At 48.3% G+C, this 16,950-nt stretch overlaps 5 protein-coding genes across 5 annotated transcripts; 4 read left to right on the forward strand and 1 right to left on the reverse strand.

Moving 5' to 3' along the window:
* The first annotated feature begins 19 nt into the window (after positions 1-19).
* EJ05DRAFT_512938 (uncharacterized protein) lies at positions 20-4,910 on the forward strand. Its single transcript, XM_033748383.1, has 3 exons — positions 20-526; positions 575-2,917; positions 3,400-4,910. Exons 1-3 carry the CDS (start codon positions 146-148, stop codon positions 4,600-4,602), a joined length of 3,927 nt encoding a protein of 1,308 aa, XP_033597874.1. The 5' UTR covers positions 20-145; the 3' UTR covers positions 4,603-4,910.
* Positions 4,911-6,414: 1,504 nt separating this feature from the next.
* EJ05DRAFT_540164 (uncharacterized protein) lies at positions 6,415-7,600 on the forward strand. Its single transcript, XM_033749578.1, has 5 exons — positions 6,415-6,513; positions 6,579-6,665; positions 6,722-6,783; positions 6,913-7,388; positions 7,455-7,600. Exons 1-4 carry the CDS (start codon positions 6,477-6,479, stop codon positions 7,378-7,380), a joined length of 654 nt encoding a protein of 217 aa, XP_033597875.1. The 5' UTR covers positions 6,415-6,476; the 3' UTR covers positions 7,381-7,388; positions 7,455-7,600.
* A 472-nt stretch (positions 7,601-8,072) lies between these two features.
* On the forward strand, positions 8,073-8,795 carry EJ05DRAFT_502887 (uncharacterized protein; the record flags this gene model as incomplete). Its single annotated transcript, XM_033747322.1, has 2 exons — positions 8,073-8,237; positions 8,292-8,795. The coding sequence occupies 2 exons, from the start codon at positions 8,073-8,075 to the stop codon at positions 8,793-8,795; spliced, it is 669 nt and encodes a 222-aa protein (XP_033597876.1).
* A 3,066-nt stretch (positions 8,796-11,861) lies between these two features.
* EJ05DRAFT_502888 (uncharacterized protein) lies at positions 11,862-12,517 on the forward strand (the record flags this gene model as incomplete). Its single annotated transcript, XM_033747323.1, has 3 exons — positions 11,862-11,952; positions 12,001-12,083; positions 12,131-12,517. The coding sequence occupies 3 exons, from the start codon at positions 11,862-11,864 to the stop codon at positions 12,515-12,517; spliced, it is 561 nt and encodes a 186-aa protein (XP_033597877.1).
* A 1,584-nt stretch (positions 12,518-14,101) lies between these two features.
* Positions 14,102-16,195, reverse strand: EJ05DRAFT_502889 (uncharacterized protein; the record flags this gene model as incomplete). Its single annotated transcript, XM_033747324.1, has 3 exons — positions 14,102-14,926; positions 15,018-15,844; positions 15,901-16,195. The coding sequence occupies 3 exons, from the start codon at positions 16,193-16,195 to the stop codon at positions 14,102-14,104; spliced, it is 1,947 nt and encodes a 648-aa protein (XP_033597878.1).
* Positions 16,196-16,950: the final 755 nt, after the last annotated feature.

Raw genomic sequence — 16,950 nt, forward strand, 5'->3', positions numbered from 1 at the left:
CGTGCGTTCTAAGGTTCTCTACAAACACCACTTCCCTATCACAAACATGAACACAATCTGCTGTTAAGGCCATGCATTACCTGCAGGCCTCCGCTCAGGCCTCTGACCACGATATTCCCGACAACAACACTTAATCGTGAAGAAAATGGATCACATCCAGTCGCTCTCCAACTCCACGCTCACCCGGTCGTCCTTGGACCTTTTGCTCGCGGTTCCCCGACTTGCGCAACGCGCTGGTGAGTTTGCCTTGATATATCTCCCGGAACAGCTCGATGCTATCATCGGCAAAGCGCGGAGTGGCGGAAGTATGATTGCGGATCCGACAGCACCCGATACTAATCACTCCGCTATCATGACAAGCCTGGGGCAGTTCGTGCAAAATAGCATAGCCTCTGCAACCGCCAGTCCAACGACATCTGGCACCACGTTAGATACTGCGAGCCCTTTCAGTATGACCAGTATTCGTAGCTTCGGCGGGATCTTCTCCTACTTGATGTCGAAGTGGGCGTTGGCAACAGTCATTACAGTGTGGTCATAATTCAATAATCGTCAAGACTCTACTAACGCGTCGCAGGCCATTGTTTTGAATCGAACACAGTTCTACGCTTCCTCTCGTGTCCCGTTGAATCTTCGGTGGTATCTACGCCTCTCATTATATCTCATACCGATCGCAACCTTTCTATTTCAAATTGTTCGGATTCTACAAGCATTACGCTGTCAAACATCGCCCCACTGGCCCTCCATGCAATACGGGAAAGAAGGTCAGACTCTTGAGATCGATTATGCGGCCGAGGGAGGATTTCTGCATTGGCTCAGCTCAGCTCTGTTGTTCTGGGAAGATGAAATGGCGTCGTGTGATGCAGTGAACATGCTACCCAAGGGCGGAGAGACGCTTCGGGCTGCGGGCTCCATGAAGTTATTGTGGCCGTTGTTCTGTTCCCTTGGTTTGAGCCAGTTCATCGAGACGCTTGCTTGCTCCCTTCAAGGCCGTACTCCCATGCCAGAGACTGGCATGACCATTTTTGAGCATTCTCTCGCCTTCGCGGAAGCTGAGGCTACAATCACCCGACCGTTCATCAAATATGCGGCCAGGGCCGCCAAGGCCGCATCTTCAGCGTCAAGTCCCCTGGACACCACGATCAAGACAGTCACACGATCCGCGTTATTACAGGCTACCAATGTTCCATCCGAAGTCCTGGTAATTTCACTGATATCAAGCCTGAGTCATCTCAGTAGTAATGTCTTAGCTGTGGCTGGGCTCCGGACCAAGTTACGCCTTGTGAATACTGGTATCTGGGGACTGTCTTACCTGGGTGTCTTCATGTGGAGCTTTTCCCGGGCTGTGTCTGGAGTTCACCAGTCAACACTTGATACCGGGATCTTACGTTTTCCGACCGTTTGCATTGTTGGGTTCATTCCGCATCTATTAATATTTATAGGAATGTTTGGATGTGCTGTAATCTATGGTATGGCGATGTTGCTTACAGCAATTGCTCTTCCTCCGGTCGAGGATGGGCCTGAAGGCTTCATCGCTCGCGTATCTGCACGTATCTCAGCAGCGTACAGCAATCTCCAAGTTAACGTTTATCTACGCGCTACACCGGCTATCCGTATCAATTGGAACGAGGACTTTTATACTGCCTTGCTGAAGATAGGATTCACCGTACTTACGGCTGCGAGTGAAGCAGTCTATTTGAATGAAGGCACTAAGGTCGCTGTCCATTCCTCAACGTGGCTAGAAGAGAAGAGAATAAAAGAGTTCGTGAGGGAACGCAAAGGCTTGCAGCGCAGCATTGAGTGCATACCCGTGGAACTTGTTGAAGACTCGATTGCTGATGGTGTCGTATCTTTAAATGATGCAACTGGCTCAGTGGGGATAGGGCATGTTTCCGGTTACAGCCGTGAGAGAAAAGCACGGGGGCGACAAGGCACGGCCAACAACACAGTGATCGGGCGAGAGCATGGTGTAGGTTTTGTCCAACGTCGCTCGAGATGGGTCTTAGCTTTTCAGTTTCTCACTGGGCTAGTCTGGCTGATCATAGGTCTTGCCGCGCGTGCCACACTCTCGACTCTACAAACGCTGAGGTTACCGTATAGGCCACGCTGGCTGTCGCGAGTGATAGGACCAGAAAGTATCAGTCTGAGTACGCTCGCTCCGAAGAGCCAGCAACGACCTACTGGTACACACCCCGACACGCTTCAGTTCTGGGTTGTGCAACCGGATGGTAGCCTTGGTATTCCTGATGATGACGAAGTCGACGTTGAACTCGAGTCAAGACGGAGATATCATCAGCAACAAAATGGGGCAGACGTCGAACAGCGACTAGACTCATATTTGTACGACTGGTGGAAGACTGGTGGATGGTGGGGCAATATTGATTCGAGCGGCGACTTTGAAGCCGCCGTTTATGATGACGATGACCTCACTAGCATTATTTCGACCACTGATGCTAGTGAAATCGACTGGGTCGAATCTGAACCTGAAGACGGCCGACGCACACCAACTCAAAGTAATCCCTGTCCTCAATCCAGAGATAGTACCCCTATCTTCGACGATCTGCTCGACTCAACGCATCTCGCCACTCTCCTCGACCCTACTACCCCTTTGCAGCAAGAGGAAGCCCGTCTCCTTGCTTCGCACCTCCGCAGCAGCAAACCCCTAACGCGATTGCAACATCGCAAAGCTGTAGCGCAGGAGCGCTCGCGCATTCTCACTTCGTCTGTGGGTTATTCGACGGCGGATCGCACACCGGAAGAGGAGGAACGCGCGCTTGAGACATTCCTGCTGGAGCGGCGTTCCCACTCAGACGCCTCGAAGGCGAGACTCAACGGCGAGAGCGGATCATGGGCAGCCGGTGCTGAGGGCATGGGATCTGGGGGGCCGCAATGCGTCGTGTGCCAGGCGAGTCCGAGAACTGTACTCATGTGGCCTTGCAGTTGTCTGAGCCTGTGTGATGATTGTAGAGTAGGACTTGCGACAAGGAATTTCACACAATGTGTGTGTTGTCGAACGACAGTTTCTGCGTATTCAAAATTGTATGTACCATGACGGTTTTGTAATGCATGCTAGGCGCTTGTAGCGAATGTATATTGCTGCCTTCTTCCAATCTTATGCTTGCACGACGTGCACTCCCTTCTGGTACAGATGGGTCGTATTCCAATCCCAGGCGTGCAACTTATCTAGTCTCTAATTACGCATTGCGTCATGTGAATAGGAAAAGTGAACCGTGCGCAGCCCTAGTCAGCCATTACTCACAGACGGGCCAAATCTCTAATTACTCCATTTTGCGCGTTTCGCCTGTGTCGACTACCGCACCTAATAACAACCCAATAATTCCATCCCTTTTTGTCACTTCTTTGTCACATTTCCGTTTTCCTTTCCCCTGACCTTTAATAAAGCGGACCAACCAAGCCAGCTCAATGGGTAGACCGCGAAAATATGACTATCTGGATAACTACCAGACCGAAATTATCGCCTTGTATACTGATAACACCACTGTCTCCCAGCTCATGGTCTACTTACAAGAGAAGCACGGCATCACTGTCCCAGACCGTTCAATCAAACGTCGTCTGAGAGACTGGGGTATCTACAAGCACAGAAGAAAAGTGCAAACAGACGAGATCAAGGATCGAATCCAAGGGTTTTGGGATGAGGGACTTCTTGACGATGACATGACCAAAATCCTCAAGGACGAGGGATATCCAATGTCAAAAGGATCTGTCAGGAGACTCCGTACAGAGATGGGGTTGAAAAGACGTGACGCGAACGGTGGCCGTGGCCCTTATATTGCCCAACCGACACGTGATGCCAGTTCTTCGATACCTATGAATCAGCCGGCAAAACCAGTCTCAGAAGAGCTAGAAAACACATCACGACAAGTCATCACTGATGATCTCGCCGATCGACTCGACCGTCCTCTCCAGACCCCCATTCCACCCTCAGTACAAGATCCCGCACGCAGTCCACAAAACTCCACCGAATCCACTCCAACCGGCAAACGCAAACGCGGCTGTCCCCGCAAAGACCCCAACGATCACTCACCCAAGAAAGCGAGATATACGCCCCGTCAGAAAGGCAAGGCGCCCACCTCATCCACTTACCACGATCCAAACGCTCCCGACCCGCCTTTCACTCGGGAGGAATTCGACCGTATCAGGGAAGAGAACATCGAAGTGCGCCAACTCATGGACGCCCTGCGCGACGAAGCAGACGATAGCAAAGCCAAAATGCTCACCAAAGCGCGCGACGATGCCGCTAAATACCGCCAGATCCAGCAACTTGAAGCTGAAATCACCGCGTTGCGCGTCGAACGCGACCGTCTCTTGCATAGTGCGGGCGATGAGCGCGCTTTGGCAATCCAGACCTCCAAGAACGCGGAGATAGACCGCCTTAAGGGGGTAATGGCGGATACCAGGCGCGCGTTTGAGGGCGCATGTGTGCGTGTTTTCAGGTACCAATCCAATTGCCGGGGGTTTATAGAAGATTTGAGGAGGAGAGATCCGAATCAGAACGGCGAGGCGACGGAAAGTGAGGTTTTATGTGATGATTTGGAGACTGTCTTTACAGAGCCGGAGCTCAGGTCGATTAGGGCGCAGATCTGAGGTGTGAGCATCCTGTGTTCGTCACATAAAACGCCACATCCAGAGCTAAATTGATCACATGAAGCGTGTACAGCGGTGGAAAAACCAAGATTCGTGGTGGGCTGTATGCGAAAGCCATGATGTAGGAAGCAGCTGTTCCCGTCCGCAGCGACGACCTCTTTGTCTAAGTGGGTTGGGCGAGTGTCATAACCTCAAGTGTGGCATAGTCTCGACAGCACTGGTTCATAGACATCTTTGCGTCACTAGCGCAGGAAGGATTTGGAGAGGCTATCTACGATTTATCTAGTCAACTTCAGTCCGAACAAGGCATACAGGCCAAATGAGCTCTTCAAGCTCACAAACCATCTTCAATCGCACTTTACGTGATGTCTGCCGCAGGAATGCAGTGCATACAGGACTCAATAGTAAGATCATTGGAGTGCCAGCTGTCTGGGCGCTAAGTAGAGACAACTAATCAAAATGATCTCAGGGATATTACTGATGGAGCGTCTTCCACACATTACCCATGTAAAGCTCTATGATTCGACTCGTGGTAAGACCCAAGGCGAGAGGCTTCGCAGCCAAGAACGAGCATGCGTAAAGCAGGATATCAATATTACTATATATATATTATTGGTCTACGTGCACGCGGCCAAGAAGTCGTCGAAACTTGGGCCCTAGAAGTGTTGGTGGACTTCCATAACGAGAGTGCTACCATTGCGGATGCTACTCACTAGGAACCAATTCCTTCTTCTTTCCTTATTCCAGTAATCGGTCTGGCCCACCAAGCCCATTGCTTGCCATTGTGTCTACAGCTCCCAAGTCGACGAGCGACCATCATTGTATCCGCACGTACGGGCCAGCGTTCAACCCTCACGTTGACTTGCCGACTGTCTAGGATGTATAATCAGACATGTGCTCGCTCATCTGAACCTCGCTTGTCAATTGTGCAATAGCTTTTTCTGTATATAAGAAGTCAATCTTTTCATCACAGGCGAATTCGAACTGCCATCTTGTCCGAATTCCACACTCCTTCGATGCCGTGTGGCGGGCGACTGCTTTTGTGCTTGATCGGCTAGACTCCTGAAAACTTCTTATCCCTGTCTTTGCCAATCGTCCATGAGGTCCGAGCAATGGCTGACGCCCATGAAGAACTTGCTCCTGCGTCTCTTTCATCTGCTACAGTAGTTTCGCTCTCAGTGCTGGCTCGTGCTTGAATACCTAGCCATGACAATGCTTAAGACAGGATGGTGTACCCGCACTGCTCCGCGGGATCGCGTGAGCAGAGTTGAATATGTGTCAATTGATCAAGGACCGAAGGCGCTGTATCAGGTATGATGTCTTTAGCCTCCAATCATCGTATCAAATGTACAAAACCTGTCTGTAATCGAAGGTTTCTTTTTATATCATCTGGGCGATGTTAGGGCTTCGTGGAGCGGAAGCAACCTCACTGGAGAGGCTATTGCAGAGACAAGGGCGAAGGTGGCCGTGCTTGATGCATTAAGGACTCCAAGATATTGTTTGTCCGCTGGGAACTGGGCTTTGGCCATTGTAGCCAGAGACTTAGGGCAGTGGATAAATTCGATCTTTAAGACACTGGCCGCTCAGGGGTACAGTAGAATATCCATACGGTCGCAAGACGACAGTTCAAAGCCTTGGCTGACGAGAAAAAGAGAAGAAACCTAAAATTCACCATCGACAGGTTTCGCAGGGGTTGTCATGGCTACTTTGTGTCCCGGTTGTCCGAACACACACTGTTCACTAGCACGTTATAGGCCTAGTGCGAGTGTTTTCATATCTTTCGCTCGCCTATATTTCCCTTCGTCCCCCTTACAAAACGCACAGCAAAACATTGCACTGAAATCTGAAGATAAACAAGTATCTATCACGCTACCATGTCCGCACACGCCGACAATCACCATCACGAGACGGGTAATAGACTCCCAGATCAGCGTTTGCTCACCGTAATTTCAGGCTGACAGATACTCCACAATCAGAGAATTCGCAGGCCAGCGACACTCAGCAAGCAGATTCCAACCATGGGTCTGACAACGATGGCCAGCAGCATCCCCCAAAGAACCCTAGTACTACACCATGATAGATTGATACAGCATCACGGCATTCACTGACGAATATGCAGCTCCAAACTGGAATTTTGTCCAGCGTCAGGTGCAGGCACGTGTGGCATTTCTTGAGGGCATGGTGAGTCTCTCCCTTCTGTGTTGAGCTCCACGCTGCGAGCCATAATATTGTTTACTTCGTGCTAAGCTTTCCGCACACACCTTGGTCCGCAACTCTTATTAATACTATGATACTAACGAACACTGCTAGATTGGGGTTCCCGGTTGTGAGGATCTATTAAGACAGGGCATGATCCGTCTTAAGAATGACTTGGGCGGTCCATGTCTAAACGAAGACGACCTTGCATCACCGGCTGCCTGTTATGCATGGTTGTCCGTGAACGAGAACGACTCAGATGCTGTTATCGCTGAGGCAGCAGTAAACCGTGCAAGAGAAACACTTGGTGACTGCTGCCAACTCATCCAGGTTGTCAAAGCTATCGCAAACTTCAGACAAAGTTACGACCTCAAGACCTGGCTCTCGCTACAACTGACCCTGTTTGTTCACCAAGAGAGGACGAAAGAGAATTGGCATCTTGATCAGTTCAAGGAGGTTGCGACCGAACTCAATACAGTCAGAACAAACGATCAGGTATATGTTCCCTTCAACTTATGGGACCCCGTTGCACGTGAGTATGTCCAAACTCCATGGGATGCAGTCTGCGCCCTCTTTGCATAAGAATTCTAGTAAGTCATCAGTTTCCAAAAGGAACGTTTCACATCTCAACTGCAGGAAGGCGCTGACTTGGCTAGTATCACTGGTACTGAGGCCCACATCGTTGGGAAACTGATTCTAGGGCACATGGAAAGAGAACAGGAGATTATAGTTGGGCCTGGTGTTTCTTTAGCACTTCATGTATCGAAATTGCTATCACAATTTACGAGGTCCTCTAAGGATCCCATTGGTAGCGCTATACTAAAGATCAATCAAGTCTATGATTGACTTCCAATACTAGCGGTTGATTACTTCATTTGTCTTACTCTCGGCCTTAATGCTCTCTTGTAAGGTTTCATAGCAGGCAGGAAGGTGCGCCAGAATGACCGCCACTACCCGTATAGCATATGACTTGTCGCATGAGCTCACTCGTCCTCTCCTCTTCCTTTTCGGAGCTCCATCCCTCGTCATTTCGTGCGCCTGCCTGTTATCGACCTCTTCTTTCCTGCCTTTTCTAAGTCCTCTCTTTAATATTTGGTATCAATCTCTCCACTTCTAATAGGTCTTGCCTGTACAATCTTTGGCATTCAATGGTAACACCACGCCCCTCCACAATCTCGGGTACCTCTATGTCTTCCAGCTATGTCTCGAGCGTATGTCGAACATCGTGCTTGACTTCTGTTTTGGCAAGCACCCCGGCCTCCCATGCCACTAGCATGACTCCACTCCCTGCTGTCAACAAATGTCCACCAGTCGTAACGCGAGAGTTGAGATGTACGAGGAGGAGGGTAACATTCTCTGAACCGGAAGAGACAGTAACGAAAGACTTGGAGGGGAAGCAGCATTGGCAAAGTCTTGATGAGCTTGATGCAATACATATCGTAAGGTTTCTTCGTGGAGCGGCTTCATTGTAACGTTACTAATGATGTCGTGAGACGCGTTTGATACGTGAGAATGCGGCGGCGGAGAGGAAGATCCATGTTCTGGAGTCTAAGATTGGACACATTCAGCGTAAACACAAACGCCTGCTCAAGAAGCTTGCCTACTGTGATAATGGATATGCGGCGCCAGAACCTGACAGCACTGGCTCTGCTTTGCAAGAGAGGATCATGAAAGGGTGGGCCTGTGAGTTGTTCGATATGGAGTGTCGCCAGTTGGAGTGTCGCCAGTTGGAGTGTCGCCGTGACAGCCTGGCGGCAGCGATACAGAGGGGGATTGAGCAGTCTGAAAAAGAGCTTAGATTGGGCTTTATGAAAGCATCGGTCGCCGTATTCGCGTATGAGGCGCAGCGGACCAAAGATATTAGGATACAACTTGCGAATGAGGGCTTGCCTGTTCCTAAGGTAAGTGATCGACTGAATTTTACCAAAGGCTTGGTCAGGTTCTTTTCTGAGGATGAAATGGCAACAATCAACGAAATGGTTGCGAAGCAAGAGTGACACTGAAATTTTAGAAACTTGTCTAAAACACATCCTGTTCTACTTTTCGCTCAGTTGGAGAGTACCAAGAAGCTCCATGTATTTGTTCCAATGTATCTCGACACCTGCCGCAACTTCACGGCGCACGCCCGCGTTATTGATACTTGGTCCACTTACCTAGGTCATCAAAGACCCAAAGTGCCAGCTTATTCTATGCTTGACTGCCGCTGGGTAATGTCTCACCGAGGATATGCGGACCGCCATCTACTAGCAACACGACCTATAGACCTGTGAGACTGCATACATGGTTGGCCATTACACTTCGGGGAGGAGAATCGATCCTTACTGCTGTATTCGGTAGCTTAAAGCATCACCTCTTGGCCAATGGCGCTTGTCACTGGTCCCTGCTGACTGTTTGAAGCTGTTTAGGAGTGTCTATGTAAGGCATCTTATGTAAAAATGTACAAACGAAGTTGCGGAAGGACGAAATCCGTGTGTGAAGTAGGAGAGCTGGTGATTCATTTTAAATGAGACCGCGTGTCCAACAAAGTTTGCGCTGGTCGTGTTCAATAATTTCAGTAGCTCAGAATCGTGCACTCAAATTCAGTATGCTGTTCGACCAAGAATACACGCTGTACATTAGCAACATTAACAAAGTCCACATGCTCGGTTATCACTGGTCTCGGATATTGAGCGGCGAATCACGCTCTTTTCGACGTTGGTATATGTCCACATCGATATTACCCATCAAAACATGCAGTTTTGTTTCTGCAATGGACATAGAATGGACCAACATCAGCCATGGTTCAAAACATTCTGAGAACCTAGCATTCTAACATCTCTTTAGCTACAAGACCTGTTAGGAGCAAGCAATATTGTCCATCCATGGAAAACAGTCAAGAGCACAGAGGCTTCCGTGGGATGTCCATGTTTGAACCTGCCACGCGCCAACCATGACAAGGAGAGAACAAGTGGGACACCGCCAAAGCGAAGCCGAGGTCGTTAAAAGAGCTGAATGATGAAGCTATCGTGGCGAATCGTCAGCAGGGCTATACATATGAGTGATAAACAGATCATCAAGAAAAAGCTGAAGACGAGACTGGAGAGCAAAATCGTAAAACAGCGCAAGATGGCGGGGACGAAAACATGATGAAACACGAGAACTTCCGCCAGGCGGCTGCGCATGGTCTCACTACCCTCTATGTACACGAATATCAGATCGATCAGACTCATAGCTGTTACACCCATGAAAACATATCATAGAAGACCCGCGGACCTGCGGAGAGAGATCAGGGTGACAGAAGCTAAGAATAGTCAGAGAGCTGGGTACTCGGAATATGGATCACTGAACTAGCTTAGAGCATCTTCAATCATTATGTACCTATGTATACATACCTACTGTACTCACCAATGGTAACAAATCCATGTCGCGAGTGCATAGATGACGAGCCTGTAGAGGATACTGCTGAATTCGAACTCATCACTGGTCCAGTTGATTACGCCCACAATCACCTGCACTTCTATGCGACAGCGGCCACCATGATTAGACCTTAGTATCTATGTATCTGACAAAGGGATATGGACACAGGTCTTATCATAAATTCTCAGTCATGGATATCGAATTCTGGCCTTGGCGGGCCCTCTGATGGTTGCCAACCGCGAAGCTTCGCACAACGAATGAGGCGCCCCTATGCTTCTAGCAAATGCTAGACCCTAGACAACACATACTAGGTGATCGTCCATTTAATCGTCCATCTTTTCGATATTCGCTACGTCATGGCTGGCTTATGCCTACTCGGCCCACTCGGCCAATTGATCCTGTGAGTCTTGAAGTGAGATATTTGTATAGCTATACGCTGGCCCCTTATTCAGACAGAACTTCATTATAACTTAAGCTTCTTGGATGTAGGTGCGTAATTCCAGATTACTCCAAGCTCAACTCTTTCCATGTACCATATATCTTCACCGGCGTCCATTTCAGCCTCTAGAAACTGCACTGTCAATTGTGTAGACCCATTACTGCGTCCACCAAGTTATTGCAGCACTCTATCATTCGACATAGGAAGGTGATACCCGGTCCAATGGTGTCTGTATTATACCTCCTCCTACTGGATTCCAGCCGTATTCTGGCCACAAGAGTTTTGTGTGCGTCTCAGTGCATCTTCGTATATCAGTGACATCTGTCACAAACGCGTTGATCTTTCTAGACGCCTCTTTGACAGGATATTGCTAATTCCATGCGGCATTTATATTTCTGGTGTGCCGAACAACGAACGAACCGAATGGACTGCTTAGCGTGCGCAAGTGTTGTGTTTGTACACTACTTATGTGATGATCTCATTCCTAAACTTGCTCCAGCTGCTCCAGCTGTGCCTTCTTCTTCTTCTTCTCGTCCAGATTTGCGCTCAACTCCTGAATAATCTGAACAAGTTCATCTAGGCGTGCCTCCAGTAACTCATTGCGGCCGATGTGGTACTGCGCAGCTGTACCTCTCCTTCATGCTCTCTTGTTAACCTCCAGCTCAATCCCCAGCCCCTTCCTCCGTATGATGGAAGTAATGAACAAAAGCATGGACTATAAGTGCGGTAGCTCGCTCTTGATTTCTCTCTTGCCAGCGTATGCCGTAGTCGAATGGTCTCTGCCGTAGAAAGCATGCTGTGACTGTCCAGAACCTCGTCCTGTCAGTGGCAGCAGGGGCTGACCTTCGGTGGCGCGGGACTGAACTGCTGCCCAATGGGTCTTCTCTGGAATACCAACGTCCAAGGTCTTTCATGGTTAGAAAATATTGCGGTGGGAGGGCTGTATAGTATGGTCCAAGTCGATATACCAAGAGATTCCTGGCTAAAGAGCTGTGAATTCACCTAGCGTGTGATGAATTTGCCTAAACCGTTATAGGTCAGTAACGTGACCTGCACAGCTCCAAGGTATTTCAACGCAACACTAGCTAACTCGACTCTTCTCTCACATCAAATTCTTCTGGGCAGATATTAGCTTTCCATACAAGATCTTTAGCTTCAACATCTTCTCACCTACATCCTCACTTTACGCGGTACCCCTGAACCTCGCCAGTATCTCTACCAGCTTAAAATGGATAATATCAACGATGAACTCTCCGCTGGCCTCCCTACCATCGACGAGCAAGAGACTGTGGTCTCTCACAATGTCGCAGATGGTCCCAGTACGCCAGATCCTACCTCCCTATACTCAGTGCTAACTATTTTAACAGTGACCCTAGCTGAGATTCATAGAATGATAGAAGAAGCGGAAGCAGAGGAGGAGCTGCGGGCCAATGGTCCCGACGAAAACGAAGTATGACTTACAGCTACTCACATCATTCCGCTGCTAATACCTTCTAGGAAGCTCTCCCAGATACACTGCCGGAAGCACAAGGCGACATACTCTTCCTCCGCGATCAGATTGACATACTCAATAAGGAGAATCAACACCTCCGCAACTATATACGGGTGCACGAGGATGAAGCGTACGAGAAGGAAGACCTTCTCGACGAGAAAGACGCCATCAACAAGGCTCTCGAGGATCAGGTGAAGCAGCTGCAGGAGCAGGTGTTGGTGCTCCAGGAGCACCAAAAGGGCTACATGGCCCGCAAGAACAAGGAAAATCGGGCTAATATAGCCAAGAAAGAGCGTGAGAACGTGGCCGCGCTTGCAGAGCAAGCTGCCGAGCACCGCGCACAAAGCGCAAAGTTTGTGGACGCCGTGTTGGGCGAAATCAATCGCCTATGACCGCGGCTCTGGTGCCCAGTGGGGCCCAGCATGATGTAGACTGGGTGGAGAGAAAGGGGTTTGGCGGTTTTTTTCTGTTTGGTGCGCATCTTCCTTAGATAGACTGGAAGGTTAATCAGGCATTGTAATATACATAAAAGCAAACCCTTTTCTTCTGCTAACATCTTACAATGACTAACTCTCATCGTGAAACCGTGAATATCAGTGAGCATAGGAGATATTCAGAGATCGTTCACAAGCTAAAGGCTACAATTTCCCATCCAAGAGGGCAATGTAACAGCTACTCTCGGCTGTAGGAACGAGCGAGTACGTGTAAAAGAGCAATGGCTAAAGTTATCTGCGAGCTGAACAGTCCCTAATTCTCACCCAATGAGGCTGAAGCTGATTTACCTCTGCTGTATACCTAAGAATACACATGATGGGTCGAACTTTCGAAGTAGATAGAGGTGAAGAATAGTATTTATTATTGGTGAAAGGATAGCTATACAGTGCTCTTCCATCACCAAAATCAGCATCACACAGCTATGCTGGACAGGTAATTGAGGTTCTAATGTATCAAGTAATGCATATTTGGAATTAATATAGCTGCTTCTTTAGGTATAGTACTGCAATAGAAAGCTTAGATTAGTGTAAATGTGTATGATACACTCATTATAAGGTGTTTGAGAGCACCTATATCATTATATAGCAGGCACTTTACAGAGTTTACCTACGTAGAATAGCTAAGATCATTAATATCACTTAAGCCTATAGATCTATTACACTTTGATACAGAGCCTAAACTTCTGTATCCCAAAGAAGTAACCTTGATTCTCTCCTGCTATGAATAACGTTTTTCGTTGTGAAACTTGCACATCTTGAAGTTCATCTCATTGCAAATACCAATATTCAAATTCCAGCTAGCATTTTAAAAAGATATACAACTACAATGATGTGGAGGCATATATTCCAGAGTGCAGTTATCATGATTATCTCATTTTAGATAGCTTGAGGTGGTGAGTCCTAACGAGGCATTTCGTGGATCTGCACTACTAAGAATACCTCAGAAAGTGTACACCACGGCAAAAGAACTGATTTATAACGCAAAAGAAGATCATCTTTCAGATATCGAAGATCATAATCAATGATTCTGTTGCATTTGTATCGTCAAATATCAATGACATACACAGATTTTACAGGTACTATCTTACTATAGACCTATTGATGACCTTAGAAGACCTCTCTGAAGGGACTCGAGAGCACCCAAGCCGTCAATTTATTGCAAAGAGATGAGGCAGTCCAACGGTTCTATCTAGCTCCTTCAACAGGAAAGTATGGTTCCCAGTAGGGATATTACGGTTTTCTCCTGATATAGAACTCTCATTTCATATATACAGGAGTACTGATGACGTATATCCCAAACATCAGTCATCTAAAATCTTGCATAGAGCACAGAAAGAAAGGAATAATCTCGCCGCAAATAGTACTATTTACGATAATAGGAACAAACGTAGGTAGTTTTTCTTTTCTGAGACTAAAATCATACCCGAAAGGTAGAACTAAGTATTCGAAGAGCCAGCTAATACTGATACACGCCAAGTTGGCTTATCCCAAGACCATAAACCCACAAACAACCATACATGCCATAATCATACTTTGTACTGAAACAGACATTCCAGACATACTATGAACCACTGATGTTGCTGCATTTTCATCGCCTCCTCCATTACTATCTGCGTTCCCATTACCTCCTCTGTTACCTTCTTCTTGCTGCTTCGCTGTCTGGAAAACTTGTTGCGCATCAACATACGTACCACTATTCTGGTCCCAGTTGAGACATGTTGCCCAGTCTTCGATCGGCATGCTGTGATTATAGACATTGTATCCAAGAGGTTCAGGGCTTATGAGAGGGATGGTTGTCGTGAACTCAGCATCAAAATCGATCGAGAGCCCGATAGAAGGGTTAAGCGAGTAGGTATGATTTAGGACCCGCTCAAGGATACTCGAGTCTTCAGATGAGACATCAGTATTGCCCGCGAGGGGCTTGCACGAGGCGTCTACAGGTCCAGCGATCGGTGTAATGTTGAGACTCATCTGAGGGTTCTCGAGAGATACGCCTGCGCCGATAGCTACTTGTCCTGGAAAGCCTGGTGGATCTAGGGAGATGCCAAAACCGATGCGGTGTTGTAGGGAAAGGCCAAAACTTAGGGACTGTAGAGAGACTTCTGAGGAGAAAGGGATAGGCGTAAGAGCTGTATCCTGGAAGCCTCTCGAACTAGAGTTTGATAAGTCAGAGAAGTCGATGACCATATTCGAATCGGAAGGTACTGTGATGTCGAAACCGGTGCTGACAGAGGCATTGCCATCGAGAGAATAAGTACCGATGATGGTTGGTGAGTAGGTCAGGCCAATGGTACCCAGTTTGGGAATCTGTGCTGGGTATCAGAAAAGTGCCACTGAGATCCAGAAAATACAAGTCGAGCCTAGATGGTGAAGACTGAGGAGCAGCTACGACTCTTACCTGGTACGCAAGACCCAATGGGAATTCATATAACTTCCATGACCACCTTGCAGTATTGGTCAAGTTTGCCTCCAGCTCAATGCGCGCCCCTAGCCCCTTAGCACTGATGGACACCTCACCGCCCTGAAGACAATCCGAAAGCGAAATGTCATCTGCTCTCAGCTCGTCAACATCACAATCCCAATCGAAGTTCACCCAGTCTAATTCAATATCACCGTATACGGTGCAGTTCTTGCAGCCAACGGTGATGGGAATCGGCTGTCCAGCGTTGTTCTCAAATGGCCCTAAAGAGGCCGTGATGGTCTTGTCCAAATGGAAAGTAGCCGAGGTGTCTTCAGAGATTCTGGTTGGGGTGGGAACGAGAGTGGATGACTCAGTGGGCATTGGCTCAATTGAGCTCCTTACGCCAGTCTGAGATGGGTCCTGACGCCGCCGTAGATCTCTATGCGGACGAAGGATATGAGATTTACGACCTTTCGCAAGAGAGACAGTGAACCGACTAAATGAGGACTCAAGGGACGCGGCCTCGACCTCGAAGGTGGTTGTTAAATTGGGGTCATGGGAGATAGACTTGACATTGTAAGCCATTCTTTCTCCATGGTCGTTACAGCTTGAATGGGAAGTGATGATATAGCCATTACTCAGCCTTGCAATCTCATTCCGGGTAGCGTCGATGTCTAACGATTGGGACAGTTCGATGGTGATCGTGCTCACCGAGCATTCTACGCGACTAAGGAGATGCTCGACTTGCTCAAGCAGCAGAATTGGCCTCTCAGACCCTAATGTTACGCGAGCGTAATGAGAAGTCTGTCCACCCGTATACGAATCTAGCATTGTATTGTTATTAGAAATTTATGGTGCATCGCATGGACGGGAAGCATACCAGACGCGTAGTCGAGGTCACATCGATGCACAAGCTCCAAGCGATCACTGCGACTGCTGAGCTGTGAGTACTTCGATGCAGCTGCAAGACGGTGCTCGATTCTCGGATGAGCTGAGTTCTCGAGCAGAGATGTTACATCTGCACCCACAGACCGCGAGGCGTAAGTACAACAAATCGACCCCAATAGAAGCATGAACAGCTGAGTGCCCTTCATCATGGTAATGTGGTGTGTACTTCCAAGCGTTGGTAGCCTTTCGATTCTCTGGGGCATGAATATGGAGGATGATTGCGGCATCGAGATAAGTTGAGGGGATTCATAACGTATTTATGTTCGGTATCCTAGCTAGGATGAAACGGCACGGTCGTCTAAGGCTGTGCACTGTGCATGGCCGAACCCTGTCCGCAGGAATAAAAGTGTTGTTACTATTTCTGATTAGGCAACACAAGAATACTATAATGAGATGTATGAGGCATACAGCAACACAGTTCCGCAACGATCTACATCGCAGCCCTTCCGACAGTGCACTCTAGATCGTTCAGAAGCCACTTCCGAACTTGCAGGTCAGCATTGGTCATATAACAGCTCGGTCGGATGACTTCACGAGATGATCAAGAGCGAATTTGGCAGGAGAAGAGCGAGTCGATGGGGACGAGGCTGGCGACAGAGCATGTATTGATGACCGTGATGATAGCCTTACGAGTGACAATCGCACAAAAGGCATGAATCTGTGCCACTACTAGGTCAGCCGTATGAGTCGCGACCATTGAAAGGCTCTATGATGAGATTTCTCGAGAGGGCTGTAACATCTTATGCAGTATATGATAGGCCTAGAAAAATTACAGAGACACGCCTCATAGGTACGCGATGTATGTCAAAGAGCAGACACCTCTTTCTATAAGTCATTCAACCGGTAATATGAAGGAACTGGAGTTCCCCGAGTCAGCTCGTGTATCCCCAGAGATGCTGAGGGTAATGAGCGGCGCAGGGGGGGCCTGATAGTCGTGGTAAACCTGGTGAGGTGTATGAAGCCTTCGTTTCAGCCTTGCATT

This window comes from Pseudovirgaria hyperparasitica (assembly GCF_010093815.1).
Source record: "Pseudovirgaria hyperparasitica strain CBS 121739 unplaced genomic scaffold EJ05scaffold_13, whole genome shotgun sequence".
Lineage (NCBI taxonomy): Eukaryota > Fungi > Ascomycota > Dothideomycetes > Acrospermales > Acrospermaceae > Pseudovirgaria > Pseudovirgaria hyperparasitica.

What these genes read in the sequence shown, in the direction of transcription:
- EJ05DRAFT_512938 (XM_033748383.1), top strand. Translation starts at nt 146, where the DNA reads ATGGATCACATCCAGTCGCTCTCCAACTCCACGCTCACCCGGTCGTCC. An exon ending in CGTTGGCAACAGTCATTACA is followed by an intron (nt 527 to 574) that starts GTGTGGTCATAA and finishes AACGCGTCGCAG; the next exon opens with GCCATTGTTTTGAATCGAAC. An exon ending in GCCAGGCGAGTCCGAGAACT is followed by an intron (nt 2,918 to 3,399) that starts GTACTCATGTGG and finishes CCTTTAATAAAG; the next exon opens with CGGACCAACCAAGCCAGCTC.
- EJ05DRAFT_540164 (XM_033749578.1), top strand. Translation starts at nt 6,477, where the DNA reads ATGTCCGCACACGCCGACAATCACCATCACGAGACGG. An exon ending in CAATCACCATCACGAGACGG is followed by an intron (nt 6,514 to 6,578) that starts GTAATAGACTCC and finishes CTCCACAATCAG; the next exon opens with AGAATTCGCAGGCCAGCGAC. An exon ending in TGGCATTTCTTGAGGGCATG is followed by an intron (nt 6,784 to 6,912) that starts GTGAGTCTCTCC and finishes GAACACTGCTAG; the next exon opens with ATTGGGGTTCCCGGTTGTGA.